Source organism: Opisthocomus hoazin, chromosome 9 (assembly GCF_030867145.1).
Source record: "Opisthocomus hoazin isolate bOpiHoa1 chromosome 9, bOpiHoa1.hap1, whole genome shotgun sequence".
NCBI lineage: Eukaryota > Metazoa > Chordata > Aves > Opisthocomiformes > Opisthocomidae > Opisthocomus > Opisthocomus hoazin.
Genome location: NC_134422.1, coordinates 11,946,332 through 11,964,232, shown reverse-complemented (window position 1 = coordinate 11,964,232; position 17,901 = coordinate 11,946,332). Strand labels below are relative to the sequence as shown.

Genomic DNA, 17,901 nt, shown 5'->3' with positions numbered 1-17,901 from the left:
TGCTTCAGCACACTGCACAGATTTGATGTATTGATCCTGACACAAGAAGCCTGATTTTCCTGTCATTTAAGCAAGCGTTTAGTCAGAGCAGTTATTCCCAGTTTACACATTTTGCAAGAGCCTGAACCAATGTCAACCTTGCTTAGTTCAGATTAATCCCAAATTCTAGAAAGTAGAGTTCATGTTATTGTCACTGTGATGGTCTAAAAGACTAGGGCAGAAGGCTATTTACATAAATGCCAGTGTATTTTTTTCCGTTCACATTAACTGGTCTCATAAAAGATATTATCTCTTCTTACAATGTTGTCTTCAACTCCAGAATTCCATTTTACTTTTCTTTAAGGCAGAGTCCATATTTGACTATATCTTCATTAAATCTGTTTAAATAAGTCTCTCTCAGTTCAGAACAGCTAAAGAACTGTTCCCTTTTTTATTATAAGAGGTTAAACCATTCTTGTCTTTGGTTGTCCTGAGCATTTATTAAAAGGTACTATTTTACATATGTATCATCTGTTCTTCATAAATGCACTGAATATTATTGATTATGCAGAATTGCAATGCAGTGATATCAGTAACTTTTTTCTTTCTAGAGTCTGCAAAATATAAATTAAATTTTACACAGCATAAAAATAGAGATTATTGCTTGCATATTGCAATAAAGGTTGGGATGGCCCCCAGTCTCTCTAAAGCTGTGCCTTCCAACAGAAACAACAGTACTACATTATCCAACACTTCACGTAATAAAGCAGCCCTGACTTCTCTTAAGCAAGACGATTTGCTGCTGGTGTGTTGGTGACTCCTGTTCTCATGAAGTCAACCGAAGGTTCCATGTTTCTCACCAATAACGTTAAACTGCCTGGTGCCAAACTACAAGATTTTATTGCCCTTTCTTTTGCAAGGCAAAGAGATTACAAGTTAAATAGTAGCACCCAGTGTTCATATTTCAAGGGCATTTTTCTGTTTTCTGGACCAGGTAGGAACGTTGAAACCTTTCAACTCCAGATACACTCTAAAAAAGTATTTTCAAGTCTTCATGCATTACAGGCTTACTCCTTCCAGACTGTACCCAGCTCTTGATTTTCTCTGCAGATGTCATATATCTTCAGGATTTGAAGTTAATAGCTGGCTGCATTTTGCCAAGGAATGTATACCCAGTTTCCTTGGAAATCTGTGTGAATTGCATTTAGGTATCAGAGAACAGATTCTGGCCTGAAGAACCAAATGGCATTCTTCAGAAAAGCACTGAAGAATTTATGGACTCTGCAGGACTCTTACTCAGTGAAATAAGTACATTTTTCCTTCCACTGACTGCAAAAGTCGAATTAAGTTTCATGCAGTGTGACAGAATCAGGGTGCTCTTCCTGCAACGGAAGGCCGTTCTAACCAGTGAAAAAGCTTAGCAGAAAAAGTTTTCTGCGTGGATGGCATGGGAAGGTGGTTCAGGCTTTATACCGCAGTAGTCTTCATGGCCATTTCACATCTTTTCAGACAAATCTGCTGTGGTTGTGCTATGCATACACAATACTGCTCCAGAGGACAACTGCTTTGTACATAGCCTTCACCTGGGAGCTGTACGTGTTCTGCAATCTTACATCTGCTACAGCCTTTCCTTATTTCAAAGATAGGTCTTTCTGCATGTAAAGATGCAAAAATACACATTCCACTTCCCATCAGCTCACTGATCGCCGTCATAACACATGCTACACGACATGCAAGCACAACAGAGATGGGCCTGATCTCAGCAGCACTGGGGGCTGGTGTTTCTCTCTGCTAAGCAAAAGATAACCAGCCAAATGGAAGTACCTGTTTTGTCTCACATGGGGAGCCTGAACCTCTCTGAGTATCAGATATGTGTCCCGTGCCTGCCCGAGCAGCCAGGATCTACCCTAGCGGGTGGGATCCCTGAGACCAGGAGACAGTACAACAGCAGAGGTGATGTATCAGTCATATAGCTTCAGGCTTTTGCAGTAAAATCTGAACAATAAAGATAGGAGAACCAAGGCAGTTCAAGGAACCAATCTGGGCTAAAATGAACTAATTTTTCCATCCCAGGTTAATTTTAACCTGGATCCACTTGTGGATCAGATTGACTCTGAGGTTGCACAAACATTTCTGTTGGCACGAGGGAAGCTGCAGGAGGGAGCAGGCACCTGGGAGAGACAGAAAAGGCAACAAAGGGTTTTGGCAGGGCTGTTGGCTCCTGACAAGTCAGACTGCTCATGGAACTGTCACGTAATCTGAAGCTGTTACGTACCAAGAGATCGGCTGAACATAGGAATTAAAAAATACTCCATCACGTCACGTACTCGTCCCTCTCACAAAAAGACAATGGGTTTTTCTGTCTTGTGGTGCCTGGAAATGCCAATGTGTAGAAGTCCAGCTTTTGGCAATGTCTGATGGTACCAAGTAGAAGGGGGATTTCTAGAGTGTGTGGTGCTAGACTGGCAATCCCTCACTGCCGTTCCCAGGAGCAGCATTTCTGTACAGGACATCAGCAGAAGTCCTGCCTGCCAGAGAGCTCGCATCCTAGAAATGCCATTAGTGCTAGTATGTGGACACCAACAGATGAAAGTGGGCAGAGGTGCTCCATGCTGACCACAGAATCATAGAATGGTTGGGTTGGAAGGAGCCTTAAAGATCATCTCGTTCCAACCCCTCTGCCATGGGCAGGAACGCCTCCCGCTAGACCAGGCTGCTCAAACTTGCTGATGAAACCAGAGGGGTGGTTTTCTAGCCAGTCATTCCACCAGCTGATAAAAATAGCTGAAAAACTATTTTTTTTAAATTTCTCTGCACAGCACGTTGCCTGTTATGTGTGCCCTTGTTATTTATACCCACCATAAGTCTCAGTAACAGCTTTACAAATTATTTTATGCTTTGTCTTAGATCTGTTACTGTAAATCAGAAAGCTTTGCCATCCTAAACATTGCCTGGTAAGAATTCGTCTGCATTCTCTTTTTACCCTAGAAAAAAGGGGAAGTGGAAAATACAGTTAATGCAATAATTTGGCCCAAGTAAATAAAGGCTTTTACAATATTGACATTAAATTTTATTTTAATTCCAGTCCAATTCCTCCAGACTGGCCAAACAGAGAAAATTTTCTCTCTAGCAAATGGTGTGTGCCAGTTTTTTAATTTTTCTTTTAGCTTGCCTTAGAACCATAACTGTGTTGTATACTGGGTGGGGGATAGGTGACAAACAGAACTTGCAATTGTCTGCAGAGCATCTCAAGAAAATAGTCTAAATACTCTTCCATTAAAAAAATAAATAAAAAAAACAAAAAAAACCCAAAAAAAACCCCCAAAAAAAACAGGTAACAACTTACTCTAAGGAAGGAGAAATGCCATTTAAAGAGAAAATTAGCTGTGGTTTCTACCATCCAAATAGAACAACCTCAGGCAAGTTGAGACAGGTAGGTCAGGAACACTTTTGTTGCACTGTTAGTCTGTAGCTGCTAAAACAACAACTCACCTTTGTCATGCACAAGTGGGTGAGGCTCCTGTTTGTCTTGGAAAGCAGACCGTGATGGGCTGAGATAGGCTCATGATTTCCCCACTGACGCCCAACACAGTAAGACAGGAGCCAAAACATATCCAAAAGGCAGTGCTTTAATGTTTTGTGTCTTCCATCGTTGGGTATTGCAGTAACTCCCAAAGATAGGTCTCTGCTTTAATGGAGATAAGTGCTTCAGGAATTGAACACAAAACCTGCTTTAAATTTTTATTTCACTCTTTTCTGCTGAAGGGTCGGGGTTTTTATTCTGACCAGTAGCTTGTTCAGGATGTGTCCACCATCCAGCATAGCTCTCCAGCAACTGATCAATACTGTACTAACATAATGTGGTACGTGGCTCCACTTACTGGGCCTCTTACGTGTAACTGGCTTGTGAGGTGAGGCTTTTTCCTGCAGCCTCATCTGAGTGTACTTCATCTGGTGGTACTGTTGGTGGGTCAGACGAGTCCTCTACTCACACAAGACCTTGCTGAAGCAGTAGAGCCAGTTCATGGGCAGGTGAACCTGCGCTGAGGTCTTGGAGGAAGGTAGTGGGGCGGGACTGTACACCAGCTTCTAACTCTTGTCTTAAGCAATTGACTGTAGGAAAATGGTTACTGCTTAGGAAGAAGCTGTACATATAGTGGAATTGGTCCAGTGCCCAGGAAACCAGAGGAACTGGACAATGTAGGACTATCTTCTGAGATATCTGAGAGGCAAAGCTAGGCTTGAGGTTGCAGGGGCATGTGTGTTCTGCAGGTCTGTTCTGCTCCCAAGAGTAGATGAAACTCTCTCAGATAATATCTACAGGAATATTTGAGGGGCAACTCTCAGTTACCTTGAAACAGACTGGATCAAACAAAAGCAAGTGTATGTATCTTATTCTGCAGTCTGCTCTACAGCCATCCACATCATACTGTTTATTTGACAATCTTTTTAAGATGCTTTGGGGGATAAGTCTCCAAGCAAATTCTCTTCTTTTTTGTAGGCTCTTCCTTCCTCATAGGATGCAGAAAAAGAAAAAAGATGGGCTGTAAATTAGGAAAGAAAGTTAGACTAGTGTCAGTAGGGAACTGCTGACATTTGGGAGAGGTGAGTTGTGCAGTGCATAAAGGTGAGGTCCATCTCAGCAGAGCATACGGGTCTGGCTGTGGCCTTTAGGTCTTTACAGCAGAGTTGTTGGGCAGGGATGCTGTTTGGTCACGTCAACTCTTCTAAGTTGCTCCAAACCCATCCCACGCTGACATCTACAGCAGAGGGATCAGCAATGATATATTCTAACATTTGCTGAACATGTGCCTACATTGCAGTTCAGCTTGGAGTTTGTGCTGGACTGTCTATATTTCTTCTTAATTTGTTTGTTTTAGCTGGTTGAGAATGTTCTTTTTTTACCTACCACTGTGCTGCACTGAGGAGCCAAAAACCCCTCCTTGGAGTTGTGCTCCCTTGCGCCAGGAGGGAATATGACTCTATTTATTTATTTATTTTTAATTTATTTGATCTGTTATAATACCCAGTAAAGTTGTTGTTTTTTCCAACTGGCACGACAAGGCTCTGGCTATTTTTAAAGAATGTGGTTCATTTGATTTAATCTAATGAATGTTTAGTGCTGTTGAAAATAGCTGGAGCCAAAGCCAAGAATAATGTACTGAAATGTGTTGGTTGAGCAAGGATTGCTTCACTCCATGAGTCTGCTTTCTCTCCAATTGTTCAAATTTACCTGGTTTTGTGAGTAGCATTTGCAGGCAAGACATATTGATCAAGGTGCGTTTTAGTACTAAATTTAAAAGCTGATAATGTCAGAGCCATATTTTGCCACACTCATTTCAAGACACATCAAACAATAACATCTCTTCTTACTGTTCGGTGTAGGATGTCTGAGCTCTGTTTCAGACCACTTTAAAGGGAACGTGAACTGTTAATCTCCTGTTATCGCATGCAGGAAAATTGCGGCATGAAGTAGTCATTTTTTCCTCTAAAGTCACCCAGAAAGCAAGTGGAAGAAACAGTAATGAAACAAGTCAGTTAGCATCTACTGGGCTCCTTCGGCTGCTGTTGTAACTCTTGATTTCTCCACGAACTGAAACAAGACTGTAATCAGAAAACAAGTTCTTCCAAGTCCTTGCTCCTGCTGTTTCTCACTGACTGGTTCTTGGCACGTCCATATTTACTGTCCTACCTGCACCAGCTGAATTGCTCTGTAGAGGTACCTAACGCTCCCTATTAATAAAGCTTAAATTTTGTGCATGTCCTTGCACTATCTGAATATGTCTCTGTGAGTCATATCACATATTTAAACCATATATTTTAAACTGTACGAATCCATCGTCCTTTTGCTATCCAAGAGTTATTTCTGTTAGATAGTTGGTTTGCTATTCCATCCTAAGAAATGAGTAGCTAACACTTAAGCTTCATTGGATTAAAAAAATAAATCAGCTGTAATGCATCTTACTCTGTGATAGTGGTGCCCGTAGGGATGGATTTTCTGCAAAGATCACTTTACACTCTAAAGCACAATGTAGGATTGCCTTGCATAAGCAATGAACAGATGCTCCTGACGGCTGTTACATTATTCATCTCTCTATATGTGATGGGGAGAAGGAAACAGCACCTGTTACTACTGGAGAAACGTTGTCGCTGCTGTTCTGCATTACAGACCTTGGGGGCAATCTAGGCCAGGCATATCTGACTGTGTTTCTGTTGACCCAAATGGAGCCATGCCGCTTTGCCTCCACCAGTTGTTCTGCCCTGTGTGTCCCTCAGATACGTCCCTCGGTTTATAACCTAAGGAAATGAAGTAGCTGCTGCAGGCATGAGGGAGCACTGGAGACAGTGTGAAAATTCATATGTTCCATCTCTTACCCCAAGATTTTCACAAGCAGACTGGGTAAAAGTATTAGGACTTCCTTGCCCTCTACAGCAAAAGTAATTTCTACAAACTCTCTCAAATTTCTTATGAAAGCAACTCAGATGCCTGGAAACTTTCTAAAAGTGTATTTAAGAGCAGACAGAACTAATTTCCTCGTCATTCTGACATTAGACTGCGATTCCTTCCCTTCCATCATCTGCGTTGCCCAGGGCAGCCCACGGCCTCTGGCACAGGCACACTGCTAACAGCCTGAGCTTCAGACGCAGCAAGGCAGGACCCTAAGACTTTCTCGGCCACTCCGCTGCAGGTAACAGCGACTGTGTTTGGAGCGTGGCGCCGGGAGACTTTTCCTCGAAGAACTCCTGTGACTCGGGCATAGGTTAGAGCAAGGGCAGGAACGTTTTCTTTGCCAGGGGATATACAGGTTATCCAGGGACCACAGAGGCACACGTTAATGCACCCTGCCCAATAATAACATGAAAAATACAATGCGAACATAGGAAGTGAGGTTAAGGACCCTTTCCAGTCCCAGGCAAGCACCTCCTCACCCCTCACCTAGGGCAAGTGGACTGTGCAGATTTTTTTCCTCCCATGCGATCTCTGCAACTCTTCTACCTCCCAAGGGCTGAACTCTGTACTTGAAGCTAAAGGCTTAGCTCAGTTGGCAGCATAGATCCAACTGATGCTGATGACAGAAATTTTCCACATCCAGGGCTGAAACTGAGCTAGACTGTGCCCACAGCATGTCTCTTCTTCTACTTTGTAGGACCTAATTGATATGATGTGGTTTTTAAGAATATGTCTTTCAGTCTTATCTTATTTTGTGAAATATTCATTGCGTGTATAATTCACCAGTGAGTAAGTGTAGATATACATATTTTTAAAGCATAACTTTTTAGATATAACTTTCACAATATTGCTAGAGCAGGGGGGGGAGGAGGAAGTCTGTTTCCCCCCCAATAATGACTTAAATTCTGTTTTAATTAAGCAAACAGTTTTTCAGAGCTGAGATTGCATCTTAATTATGTTTTAAAATTTGGCTGCAATTGCAAGCACTACAAACTTGCTTCAACCCCCCCTGAGAGTCTCAGCCTTCACTGTCTAAATGCTTTTTTATTGCAGCTTCACCCCCCAGCACTGTTTTATTGCCGCGCCTTTGGCGTGGCAGGCACCACATTTCCCAGATGCTCTCTCTCAGCCCGAAGGCTCGGACACTGCTGGGGTGAGATCGGCCAGGCCCCTCTGCGCTCCCAGCAGTGTGGCCAAGCTCACCCTCTGCTATGCCAGGGTTTGCCGCTGGACGTCACCCCCCAGCCCCTCCAGCTGCCCCATTCTGGACCCACACACCCCGCAGCCCAGGCTGCTGCCACCGCGATGGGTGCACCAGCAAGCAACAACCTCTTCCAAGAGGCACAGAATCACAGAGTCACAGAATGGTTTGGGTAGGAAGGGACCTTTAGAGGCCATTTAGCCCAAACCCCCTGCAGTGAGCAGGGACATCTTCAACTAGACCAGGTTGCTCAGAGCCCCATCCAACCTGGCCTTGAACGTTTCCAGGGATGGGGCCCCCACTACCTCTCTGGGCAACCCATTCAAGTGCTTCACACCCTCACTGTAATAAATTTCTTCCTTATATCCAGTCTAAATCTACCCTCCCTTAGTTTAAAGCCATTACTCCTTGTCCTGTCACAACAGGCCTTGCTATAAAGATTTTCCCCATCTTTCCTATAGGCCCCTTCAGGTACTGAAAGGCTGCTATAAGGTCTCCCTGCAGCCTTCTCTTCTCCAGGCTGAACAGTCCCAACTCTCTCAGCCTCTCCTCGTAGGTGAGGTGCTCCAGCGCTCTGATCATTTTTGTCGCCCTCCTCTGGACCTGCTCCAACAGGTCCGTGTCCTTCTTGTGCTGGGGGCTCCAGAGTCACGGGAATTTAGGGGTGAGATACTACTGTTAGGATGTGTCCTAGTTTCTTAGATGAGGAGTCTTAAAGGTTTTGTTATAATGGCTTTTAAAACCCACCAAAAGCAGGGCTCTGGCATACTAGGTGCTGCATGGGGCTTGCTCCTGCCTCAGGGCCCATATCACTGGTCCAGGCAGACACCACACAAACAGCGAAGAGCATGTTCATCTTTCTTATCCCCATTTTCTGTTTGCACAAAGCAGGCCAAGTTTAGGTGGGAGGCAGGCAGCTCGCAGGGCAGAAGGTGGGCACAGTATGAGAGAGTAGAGAAGAGTGAGATGTGGTATGAAGCAGGAAGAAGAGCTGCCTTCTAAAAAGAGCCCTGCTATAAGTTTACCAAATCACTGAGAAGCCCTAAGCTGGAGCCTTCTTACCACCTGGCACTTCAGGTAGCCCCAACAGCCACCCGAAGGGCTGCTACCTGGGCCACCACGGCTGGGACAAATGGTCTGTGGGGAAAGGGAGAGGCGCACATGGGTGGAGGTGTCCTGGCTGGTTCCCAGTCCACCTCTTCCTTCTCCGGCTGCAGCTGTGGTTTCTGCTTCCAGTGAGATGTATTATCTCCCTGCTACAGGCACAAGTGCAGCCCCAAGGCATTCCCTTGCATCTCCCAGATAGGCAAAGGCCCAAAGACACAACAGAGAGCAAAGTGGAACCAGTGTTAAGGTTCCCCTTCATTCTTCTGTGTTGAAAAGCACCTTGGTGCTCAAGGGCATTGGCAGGAAAATTTTGCACGCTCCAGGCTTGTTACGAGGTTGCCAGTCCTCCCAGTGAGGCTGTAGGTGATGAACTGTCCCCACAGCGCAGCCAGAAGTGAAGCAGGAAGGTTTTGTGTTTGCCGCTGTGGTGGAGGGAGGCTCTCGGGGAGGGTCCCTGGCACTCTGGGGTCCTCTGCCAGGACAGCTCCAGGATCCGCAGGGTCCCACCATCAGGGAGATCACCCAGCACAGGCCTCCCCCAGCCAACAGCACCCGCTACGCCGGTGCAACTCCACGTGGGTTTATGAACGCCGTGCCGAAGCTGCCACCCTCACCTCCTGTCCAGAAACGTCCCTCGGCCCCACAGGAGTGTCACTCACTCCAAAGCCGTCACGCAGCAAAGCCATAGTCCAGGTGCCCAGCCTGTGGCATGGGCACAGCCATGCCTGCCGAGGCTGAAGCCCAGGCACACGGCGGCACAAAGCACAGCACATCTCCCCTCCGCTGTGCCCTCCCCGTGGGTATTTACTCCTGGGAGCAGCAGCTGGTTGGGTTGGTTCAGCTTTTGATACGAGAGCGGAAAACGATGATGCTGCCGCTCTGGAATCCTGCCCGACCTCTCCCACCAGCCGCCTCCAGCCAGGTTCGGGATGCTCTTGGCACCTCCAGTTTTCCACGCTTTAGGTGGGAAACCCCGACACAACAGGCTGGCACCTTCCGAAGCCAGCCGTGCTTCTGGGTGCCAGGCTTCTGCGTGCCGGGAGGGTCTCCTGCAGGCAGGGATCACAACGGGCCGGTTAGCTCTTCCAACTAGTTGTAAAAACTTCTAGCTGTCAGCGATAAGGAAACAGCCGTGAATTTTAAAAGAAAACCCCACCGCAATGCAAGTTTCGCCTTTCCAAGACTTTGGAGGAAGCCCCCTCCAAGGTATCAGAGCCTTAGCGCACACCCTCCCAGCCAGCCTGTGCCTCTCGCTACCGACTCCGGCCGCCACAGCATTCCCCCCCTCCTTCCCGCCCCCCCGAACACGCGTATTGCGCCCAGACAGAGCCGGGAGCCCCGTCCCGCCGCGGGCCCGCTCGCTTCCCCCCCTCCCCGGCCGGGTGCTGGGGGTGCGCCCCGCCCGCCGCCGCCGCCCCGTTGCAGCAGGGGGCGCGGTGGCCGCGCTCCGCCCCGCCCCGCCCCGCCCCGCTCTGCCCCGCCCCCGAGGCGCGCGGCGGGGACAGCGGGCGCTGGGGCGGGCGCCGCGGGCGCGCGGCCGCTCCTCAGGGCCGGTCTGAGGCGCTTCGGCCGCTTTTTCAGTGGTTGTCGTCGTGACCGCGACTTTGTTGTTTTTCCCGAGCGGGCCGGCGGCTCCTGGCCATGAGCAGCCCGGCGGCAGCATGAAAGCGGGCAGGCGCGGCTATCCCGCCCGCTCCGGTGTAGGATGGCTGCTGGCGAAGTGCTGCTGCTGCAAAGGTCGGTGGGGCGCGGGCGGCGGGGGGCCGGCGGCTCAGCGGTGCCCTCGGCGGGGCAGCACCCCCCGCCCCGGCGCCGAGCGGAGGGAAGGGGCCGGGGCAGGCGGGGAGCAGCCGGGCTGGGCAGCGCGGGATTGGCCGGGACGCCGGGGCTGCGGGGCCGCTGTCGGGCGGGAGAGGGCTGGACCTAGCAGGGTGCGCTTCGTCGTTGCTGGTAGGAAACACCCTGGGACTGTAAGGTCAGTAGGGTGGGGAGAAGTATTTCTTTAAATGAGATTTCTGGGTTTTTTTTTTCTCCCTCCCGCCTTTCTAGTCTTTCTTGGTCTTGGCTGGGAGCGGAACGCTTGGGGAACATCTGTTTGTCACAGTTGACAGATCTCTGAGTGGCGTGGTGGGAAGGGCTGGGGAAGCCGGCGGAGCTGGGACGCCAGGAGAGATGTGGGAAGGCCACAGCAGCTAGGGCGCCTGGTGAAAACAGACCAGCATCTGGCTTTCACAGGGAGCAGTGCAGCTCGGGTGCGCTGACGGAAGAGTTCCCGGCCTGCAGTCCTTCTGCTGCGATACGGCTCTGGAGCTTACTCTGGATAACGCCGGTGTGTTGAAGATGTGTGTGTGGTGTTTCAGCGTGTCCTGTTCTCTGAATGGCCGAGGAAAAACGTCCCAAACAAAACTTGCCTTTTGTGTTGGGTCCTTTTTTTAAAGCTAAAGCTTTTAAATGCAGGTTTTTGGTGATGGTGGAACCCGTTCGTTACAACCCCAGGGAAAGATGAGTTTGTGTACGAGTGGGCATACTAATTTCTTGAGGCACACATTGGCAGTGCAGGAGCCCCGCTTCCCCTGTTGTCGAACTGGAGTCACGCTTATGTGGTGACAGCAGCAAACTGGTTGGTGATGGAGTTTGCCCGGATTTCATAAGACCTTGATCTTTCTCAGCCTAGGGAGAACACACTACTTCATGCTAGAGCAGTGGCTCTTGAGGTCAATGCACAAACCCCTCGCTGTTTTGTAGCCTTGGAGAAGGAAGATGTAACCTGGTTGTAGGGGTAGGGCTGCTAACAGAAAGGTTGTGGTACTAAATCTCCGTGAAAGCCAAGTCTCTCGGACAGCCTCTGCTTTAATGTGTTGGCCCGTGCGGCAGGTTGGAGCAGTATTCAAGCTTCCTGACGTGGTTCTGGTCTTTGAAATGTTGATTCTAGCAGATTAAAATCTCCCTGCTGCTGTCCTCCTGCAAACGTTGTCTCTCGAAGGGGGAAGGGGAAACAGCTGGCTCTTCTCTCTCCTTTTGAAATGTTAACTGTGTTTGCGGTTCTGGTTTACCGGGTATAGAAACAAAAGGTGTTTTGTGATAGCGATTGTTTTACTTCTTTCTTGTCCTTGGTAGTAAACTTTGGACAAAAAGTTGTAAAAGGCTATCTGTTATGCTGTGTTTATTAAAGAAAAACAGAGCTGGTCAGATGGTGGAAGCACTCCCTGAATATAAGCAGGTACTAAACCTGACTTTTGATGAGGGGTTTGGGTGCCCCGGACTAGAGCATCAGTGTGCTGGCATTGGCAGCTCCTGCCAGTAAGCTTGGCGATGCTTTAACGTACAGCCAGACCTCTGAAGCTCTAACTTCGCGTATTCTGCATTGTCAGTGAGCGTCTTTGCTTCTGCAGGGACAGGGCTTCTGCCGATCTCAGACTTGCAGTGCAAATAGGTGACTGTAGTTTGTATTTAAGATGGAGGTGAAGCACCTTGGGGCTGGTCTCACTGCTGCCTCATAAATGACCTTCCCTTTGCCGCTGGAAATGTGGCTCTGCTTTTTCCTGGTGACAGATGCCTGATGTATCTCGATCCTTTGCAGCAAGTGAATAGGTTGTAGGTAGTAGGTCTCGCTGTCCAGTGAGAGAAATGGAGAAGATGAGCGTGGAGTCTACGCTCAAAACAGAGGTTGTGTTGGTCGGTACAAGCTGTGTCAATGCTGTTCGTGCTGTGTAGCTCAGAAGTGGTGTGGATGCTTGATCTCCTAAACAGCAACAATAAAGCAGAGCTGAAAAAACCCAAACTCTAGGTCTCCAGTATATGATGAAATACATATGTTTTGTGTAACTTGGCATTTCTCTGAAGGATTCTGACAAATAACTGAAACTACTCTTTTGCATAAATCTTACCCTGTCTTTTGCAGCACTTGAGACCTTAATGCTGCTTTTTCGCTTGCTTCTGTCGGTGAGTTTCTGATCGTCAGCTTTGCGTGTACAAAGCTATTGGGAACCATCCAGGGAAGGCAACTGACACTTAGTACCGTTTGCAGTTTTGCTCTGACCCTGATAGTCCCCTGCATGAACTAAATAAGGACTACTTGTCTATTCTGAACTATGGAGAGATATGAATCCTAATATAGGAGTGCCTCAGAGCAAGAGTCTGTCACTTGCTTTCAGCCATAAAAAGGGTAGTTAAGAGCCTTAGACTTGCACAGCCTCCAGGCCGATGGCCTTAATCAGCCAAGAATGGGCAAAGCAAGGCTTTTTGCAGTGTCTCTTAAATGCACAAATGCAAAGTGGCCTAGCGTAATGGGCTGCGCCTCAGTACTGCAAAGCTGGCCCTGAAAGCAGACTGATAAGAGGGTTCAAATTCTTAGGGTCTTCTGATAACTAGAAAGTCATTGAACTCTCCGTAGAAATCAATGCAGGATTTGCAATTGAATATAGCTTGTTTTCTTTTCACATGGAGTCCATCTCCTCGGTTATCTATGTGGTTCAGATAAGAGACTTCTTTAAAAGGGTCGTGATGAGGGAAAGCAAAGAAATTGGAGGGATTCCTGCTTTGTGAAATGTCTTTTCTGAAGCAAATGGTCAGCTGCATGCCTTAAATGTGACAAGGTCAAAACTTTGTTGCCTTTCAACACACAGCAAAGTCTGGCGGGTGAGTGCCATTGCTCGGTGCTACCTTCAGCAGAGAGCTCTGAAGCTCAGCAGCGGGTGTGTGGAGCTTGGGTCAGGTGGAGACTGAACTCCAGGCTCTGATGCACAAGGGGCTGTAAAGAATAGTCAGTGACTCAGATTTAACCTCAAAAGTTAAACTCTGCGTGCTGTTATTATACCGAGGGCCTTATTTAGAGGATGTTTCTTTGCAGTAGTTTAGCTGGGTCAGTTCTAACCCTACCTGGAGCCCGCTGGGCTGCCCTGAGAGGCACCAGGAGGGTGGAAAGCACCTAGAAGGTATAGGAAATGCTTTTCTTCGAGCACAGAGAGAGGTGTGCCCATCTACTGGATGTGAGAAGCTGGCTATGAATGCATCAGGTACAGACCAAAGCAAAGGGTCTGTGGTTAAAAGTAATCTGTTGCCAGCATACTTTAGTGCAATGCCTTACACCCCATACTAGGTAATATTATGTGGCTGCGGAGTGCCTGCAGGTGAAAATTTTTTGCTTGAAGGTAGCCAGAAACAGGGAAGGTGGATTTAAATGGATGCATTGTATTGGCTTCAGTAAAGAACCTGTCCCTCAGCCTCCTTGAACAGTTGCTCTTCTGAGCAAACTGCTGGTCATATCCAAACTTTTCATTTCAGAACAAAAGAATCTTAATCTGAAAGTCAAACCTTTAATCTCGGTGTGTTAAAAATGAAAGATTGAGTGGGTTTTTGTTTGTGCTAAGATCCTGGTTAAGCTCTTATTTAAATTTCCCATCCTTCTGGATTCTCCTCTCTCTTATCTCCTACAGCTTTGCTCTTCCTTCTGCATTTTTTTTGTTTTACTGTCCTCTTTTTCTTTCTTTATTTCTTTCCTTCCTTCCTTTTCCTCTTCTTGCTATCTTTCACTGACTCTTTGATTTGTTACTGGCTCAGTCTGGTGAACCACTTTGCTGTAAGATTAACAAAGTAAGCTCTTGACAGAGTGATAGTGACTAATGTGCAGTGAAGGGAGTTCAGCCAGCCACCTTGTACATCTTTGCTGGCTGGTTAGAAACAGAGCCTTAACTGGAAGTTGGGCAAACCAGCATCATTACAAAGGCTGTCAACAGCATGTTAATAAAAGTTATTTCTTCATTGGGTAAAAAAGTGAGATCTGATGGTGCTTTTTATAGAAGGTGCTGACACTGTTACAGCGAGCTGTAGAGCTTTGCTAGGGAAACTGGTACCTTTGTGCTGAGCGGTAGCAAGACAGTGATCTGCAGTAATATATTCAGGCCCATAACATTTCCTAATTTGAACATATTTTATTTAGTGTTTCGGGCTGAGCCATGGTTACACTGTGTAAAGCGTAATGGAATGCGTGGCCAAAGCAGTTCTGTCAAAATTGAGGCAGAGGAGAAAACAATAGTGAAATTAAGGGTGTCAACCAAAGCTTGCTTAGTTTCCTGGTCCTTCCTGAATGAGAAGTATGAGGAAACCAATACCTTCCCCAAATAGACTCCTTGGGTGAAGTCCATCTGTTGCTCATTAGTTGCATCTCAGTAAAGTCAAGAGGATTGAGTGTACTGGTCTTCTGTGGGCAGTCTCTCTCTCATGCTAGAGTTGTGCTCGGCTCTTGCTCCTGGCAGGTTCACAAGCAAATGGCTGTGGTGAGGTTTGGGAGAGATGTTGTTATTTTCTCCCAGTTCTATTAAGAGAAAACCAGTAAACTCATGACAGGAACATCTCTTCCAAGTCCTGTGTTTTCCCACCTCTGCAGGCTGAGTCAGGAGTCAGAGTAGGTCATGGCAGATAGTTATTGGAAGGGACAAAAGAGCTGATGAAAACGCTGCTCAGTTGAGCAAGCAGGGTTAACGTGAGAAGGTGAATACTGTTAGCAAAAAAATCGCTCTTTTTGCTGGTGTGGAAATGTGCTCTCCGACACCTGCTTTACATCCTCCTGACAAATAGCCCTGAGTTAGCGTGTCCCAAAAGCATGCCTGGCAGTCCCCGTGCCAGTCTTTTGGGGTAAGTAAAGGACTCACGGGTCTGAACCTGTTGGTATTTGTGTGCGTGGGCATGTCCTCCTTTGAACGTGGCAGTGAGGCGTAGGAGCATTTCAGCAGGAGAAGTCCCGAGGCTGATAAGCAACCTCTGAACGTGGACAGTTGAAGGAGAGAAGCATGGTCACTGCTCTGTTGGCAGTCTGGGGGAACAATGAGCTCTTCTTAGGCTTATTTAGTTTTAAGTGTTCTTAAATCTTACCTGTTCACAGGAGGGGTTTTTGAGGATAGAAACCTTGTTCCTGGATACAGCAGGTCAAGGTTTCAGTGGGTCTGTATTACTGCAAAATACAAGGTGTCCAAGAGCACAGGAGGTTTGAGGTTTTCCAAAGTGCTTGTTGCTGCATGTGGCTCTGCTCACTGTTCTCATCTTCCACCAGCCACTTTCTGTAAATCTGATGTTTATCGCATCAGTGCCAGTGTTCGGGATGCTTTAACAACTTTCATTTCCCAAGATCCAAGTAATACTAGTGTTATTTTTTGCTTTTTTGAAAGTTACACACTCTGCTAGACAACTCTAACTCTCTTGACGCCAGCTAGCCCCTCATCCTCCGGCTTTGTGTCTCCCTTTTGTGACTGATCTTCCAGACTAATCTTTAGAGACGTGGTTATACACAGGATGTGACAAAGGTTGTACAGAAAATAAACTTTCGGATCTTAATTCGTACATGTAACATCGATAGCAAGAGCTTCTATAAAGGTCAGCTTTCAGTTACTAGTCTGGGGGTGAACGCGTGGTGGGGATCCTCATTAGTCAGATTGCTGCTTTGTTTTCAACTTTTATAAATTGATCCAGCTTTCAAGAAACATGGGGTTTGCTTTTATGCAGGCAAGGCTCCTAAACTTCCCATTCGCTCCAAGAAGCCTGTGAGAATTCATAAGGCTGTATTCATCTTGTCAAAAGCCTGAAGAAGGGAGACTTTATTCTAAGTGAAAGAGAGCAGATAATTGTGAAAAATATAGCTTGGGTAACTCCCTGTTCACTGCAGAGAACATGGGGTAACTAAACGTGCTGCTTTGCTATAAAATAAGTGCCAGATAGATGTATTGTTTAGGAATTCAGTGCACGGATGCTGAAATAAAATCTATCCATTTTGAAGTGAAACAAAAAGGGCAGTTATTTCACACGGCCCCAGAAGGATTTTGCGTTTTTTTCCAAACTGTTATGTTTTTCAGTATACACCTTGTTAAAACTTGTGTATATGTTAGGAAAACTAATCTGTCATTTTGAAGTTAAAAAACCCCAAACCTCAAAATGTTTCCGTGTAAAAATAGCATCAGGATACTTCTCAAACACACCAGAGCACTGTTACATTTCAATGTAATCCTTGTCTGTTAACAGCCTTTATGAAAACATTTTCATCTTTGGCAAAAGTTGCAATTTCTTTTCCAAAAAGAATTGGTTGAGCAGTTAGTGATTGCAGCAGGGATCTACAGATGTAGTTTTCAATTCAGTAAGGAAATCCAGTTCTCTGCCAGTTTAGCCACTGCATATCAGTTGCTACTGCAGAGCAGTTCAATTGCTAATATTGCATCATGCAATTTAAAACAACTACAGAAGCACATCTGGCTGTATTCTTAAAAAAGATCTCTAGATCCTAAGTAGGACATGTGTACAGCATGTGTAAAGAATTATTAGAAAATACCTAACAAGGTGTGCTCAAAACCGTCTCCCTTGGCTAATGTTCTTTGCCATTAGAAAACCACAAACCGAAAATAACCTGTTTGCTTTTAGTTCATGTTTGATGTGGCTGATGATGCTGAAACACAAACTGTTCCTTGGATTAAAGGTAGTTAGTGCATCCCATTGGCTCTCCTGTTAAATTTAGTGTGCCTCTCGGTCCATCAGGCTCTGTGGTGAACCGGCCCCGCAATCCTCTCCCTGGCAGGCTGACAACAGAATCACAGAATCACAGAATGTTCGGGCTTGGCAGGGAACTCTGTGGGTCATCTAGTCCAACCCCCCTGCCCAAGCAGGGTCACCTACAGCAGGCTGCACAGGACCTTGTGCAGGCGGCTCTTGAATATCTCCAGAGAAGGAGACTCCACAGCCTCTCTGGGCAGCCTGTTCCAGGGCTCCGTCACCCTCAGAGGGAAGAAGTTCTTCCTCATGTTCAGATGGAACTTCCTCTGCTTCAGTTTGTGCCCGTTGCCCCTTTTCCTGAAACATGGAAATCACCCACGGCACCTGGGCTCCATTCAGATAATTGGGTCAAAATATGAAAATTTCACCAGTGAAGTTCTAATGAGATGAGAAATAGAACCTGCAAACTGAATTGCAGCACTTAATAACAGAACAGCCATGGGGATTTCTTCTCTTGGATGGGGAGAGAGCCATTATATATGCTTCTGTTTACGTACTTGTCGTTTGCATTTTTCTAATATAGCATCCATAACATCATGTTGCAGAAAGCCCACTCTGGCGGGTTGCTTACTCCCTTCCCTCTGAGCACTTCCCAATGCTCACAGGTGCTCTGCTACTGTACAGGAACTGT

General features: G+C 46.7%; 1 protein-coding gene across 15 annotated transcripts in view; it reads left to right on the top strand.

The window, feature by feature from the left end:
• KALRN (kalirin RhoGEF kinase) overlaps positions 1-17,901 on the top strand; it is a 532,117-nt gene that overhangs the window by 439,808 nt on the left and 74,408 nt on the right. The window contains exon 36 of one of the 15 annotated variants that reach the window (XM_075430803.1): positions 5,435-5,698. The exons of 13 other annotated variants lie outside the window; for them this stretch is intronic. In XM_075430803.1, the coding sequence (XP_075286918.1) occupies positions 5,435-5,553 (119 nt within the window). In that variant the 3' untranslated portion in view covers positions 5,554-5,698. Of the gene's footprint in view, positions 1-5,434; positions 5,699-10,242; positions 10,476-17,901 lie in introns of those variants that run through there. One more of the 15 variants, XM_075430805.1, reaches the window with a different exon arrangement.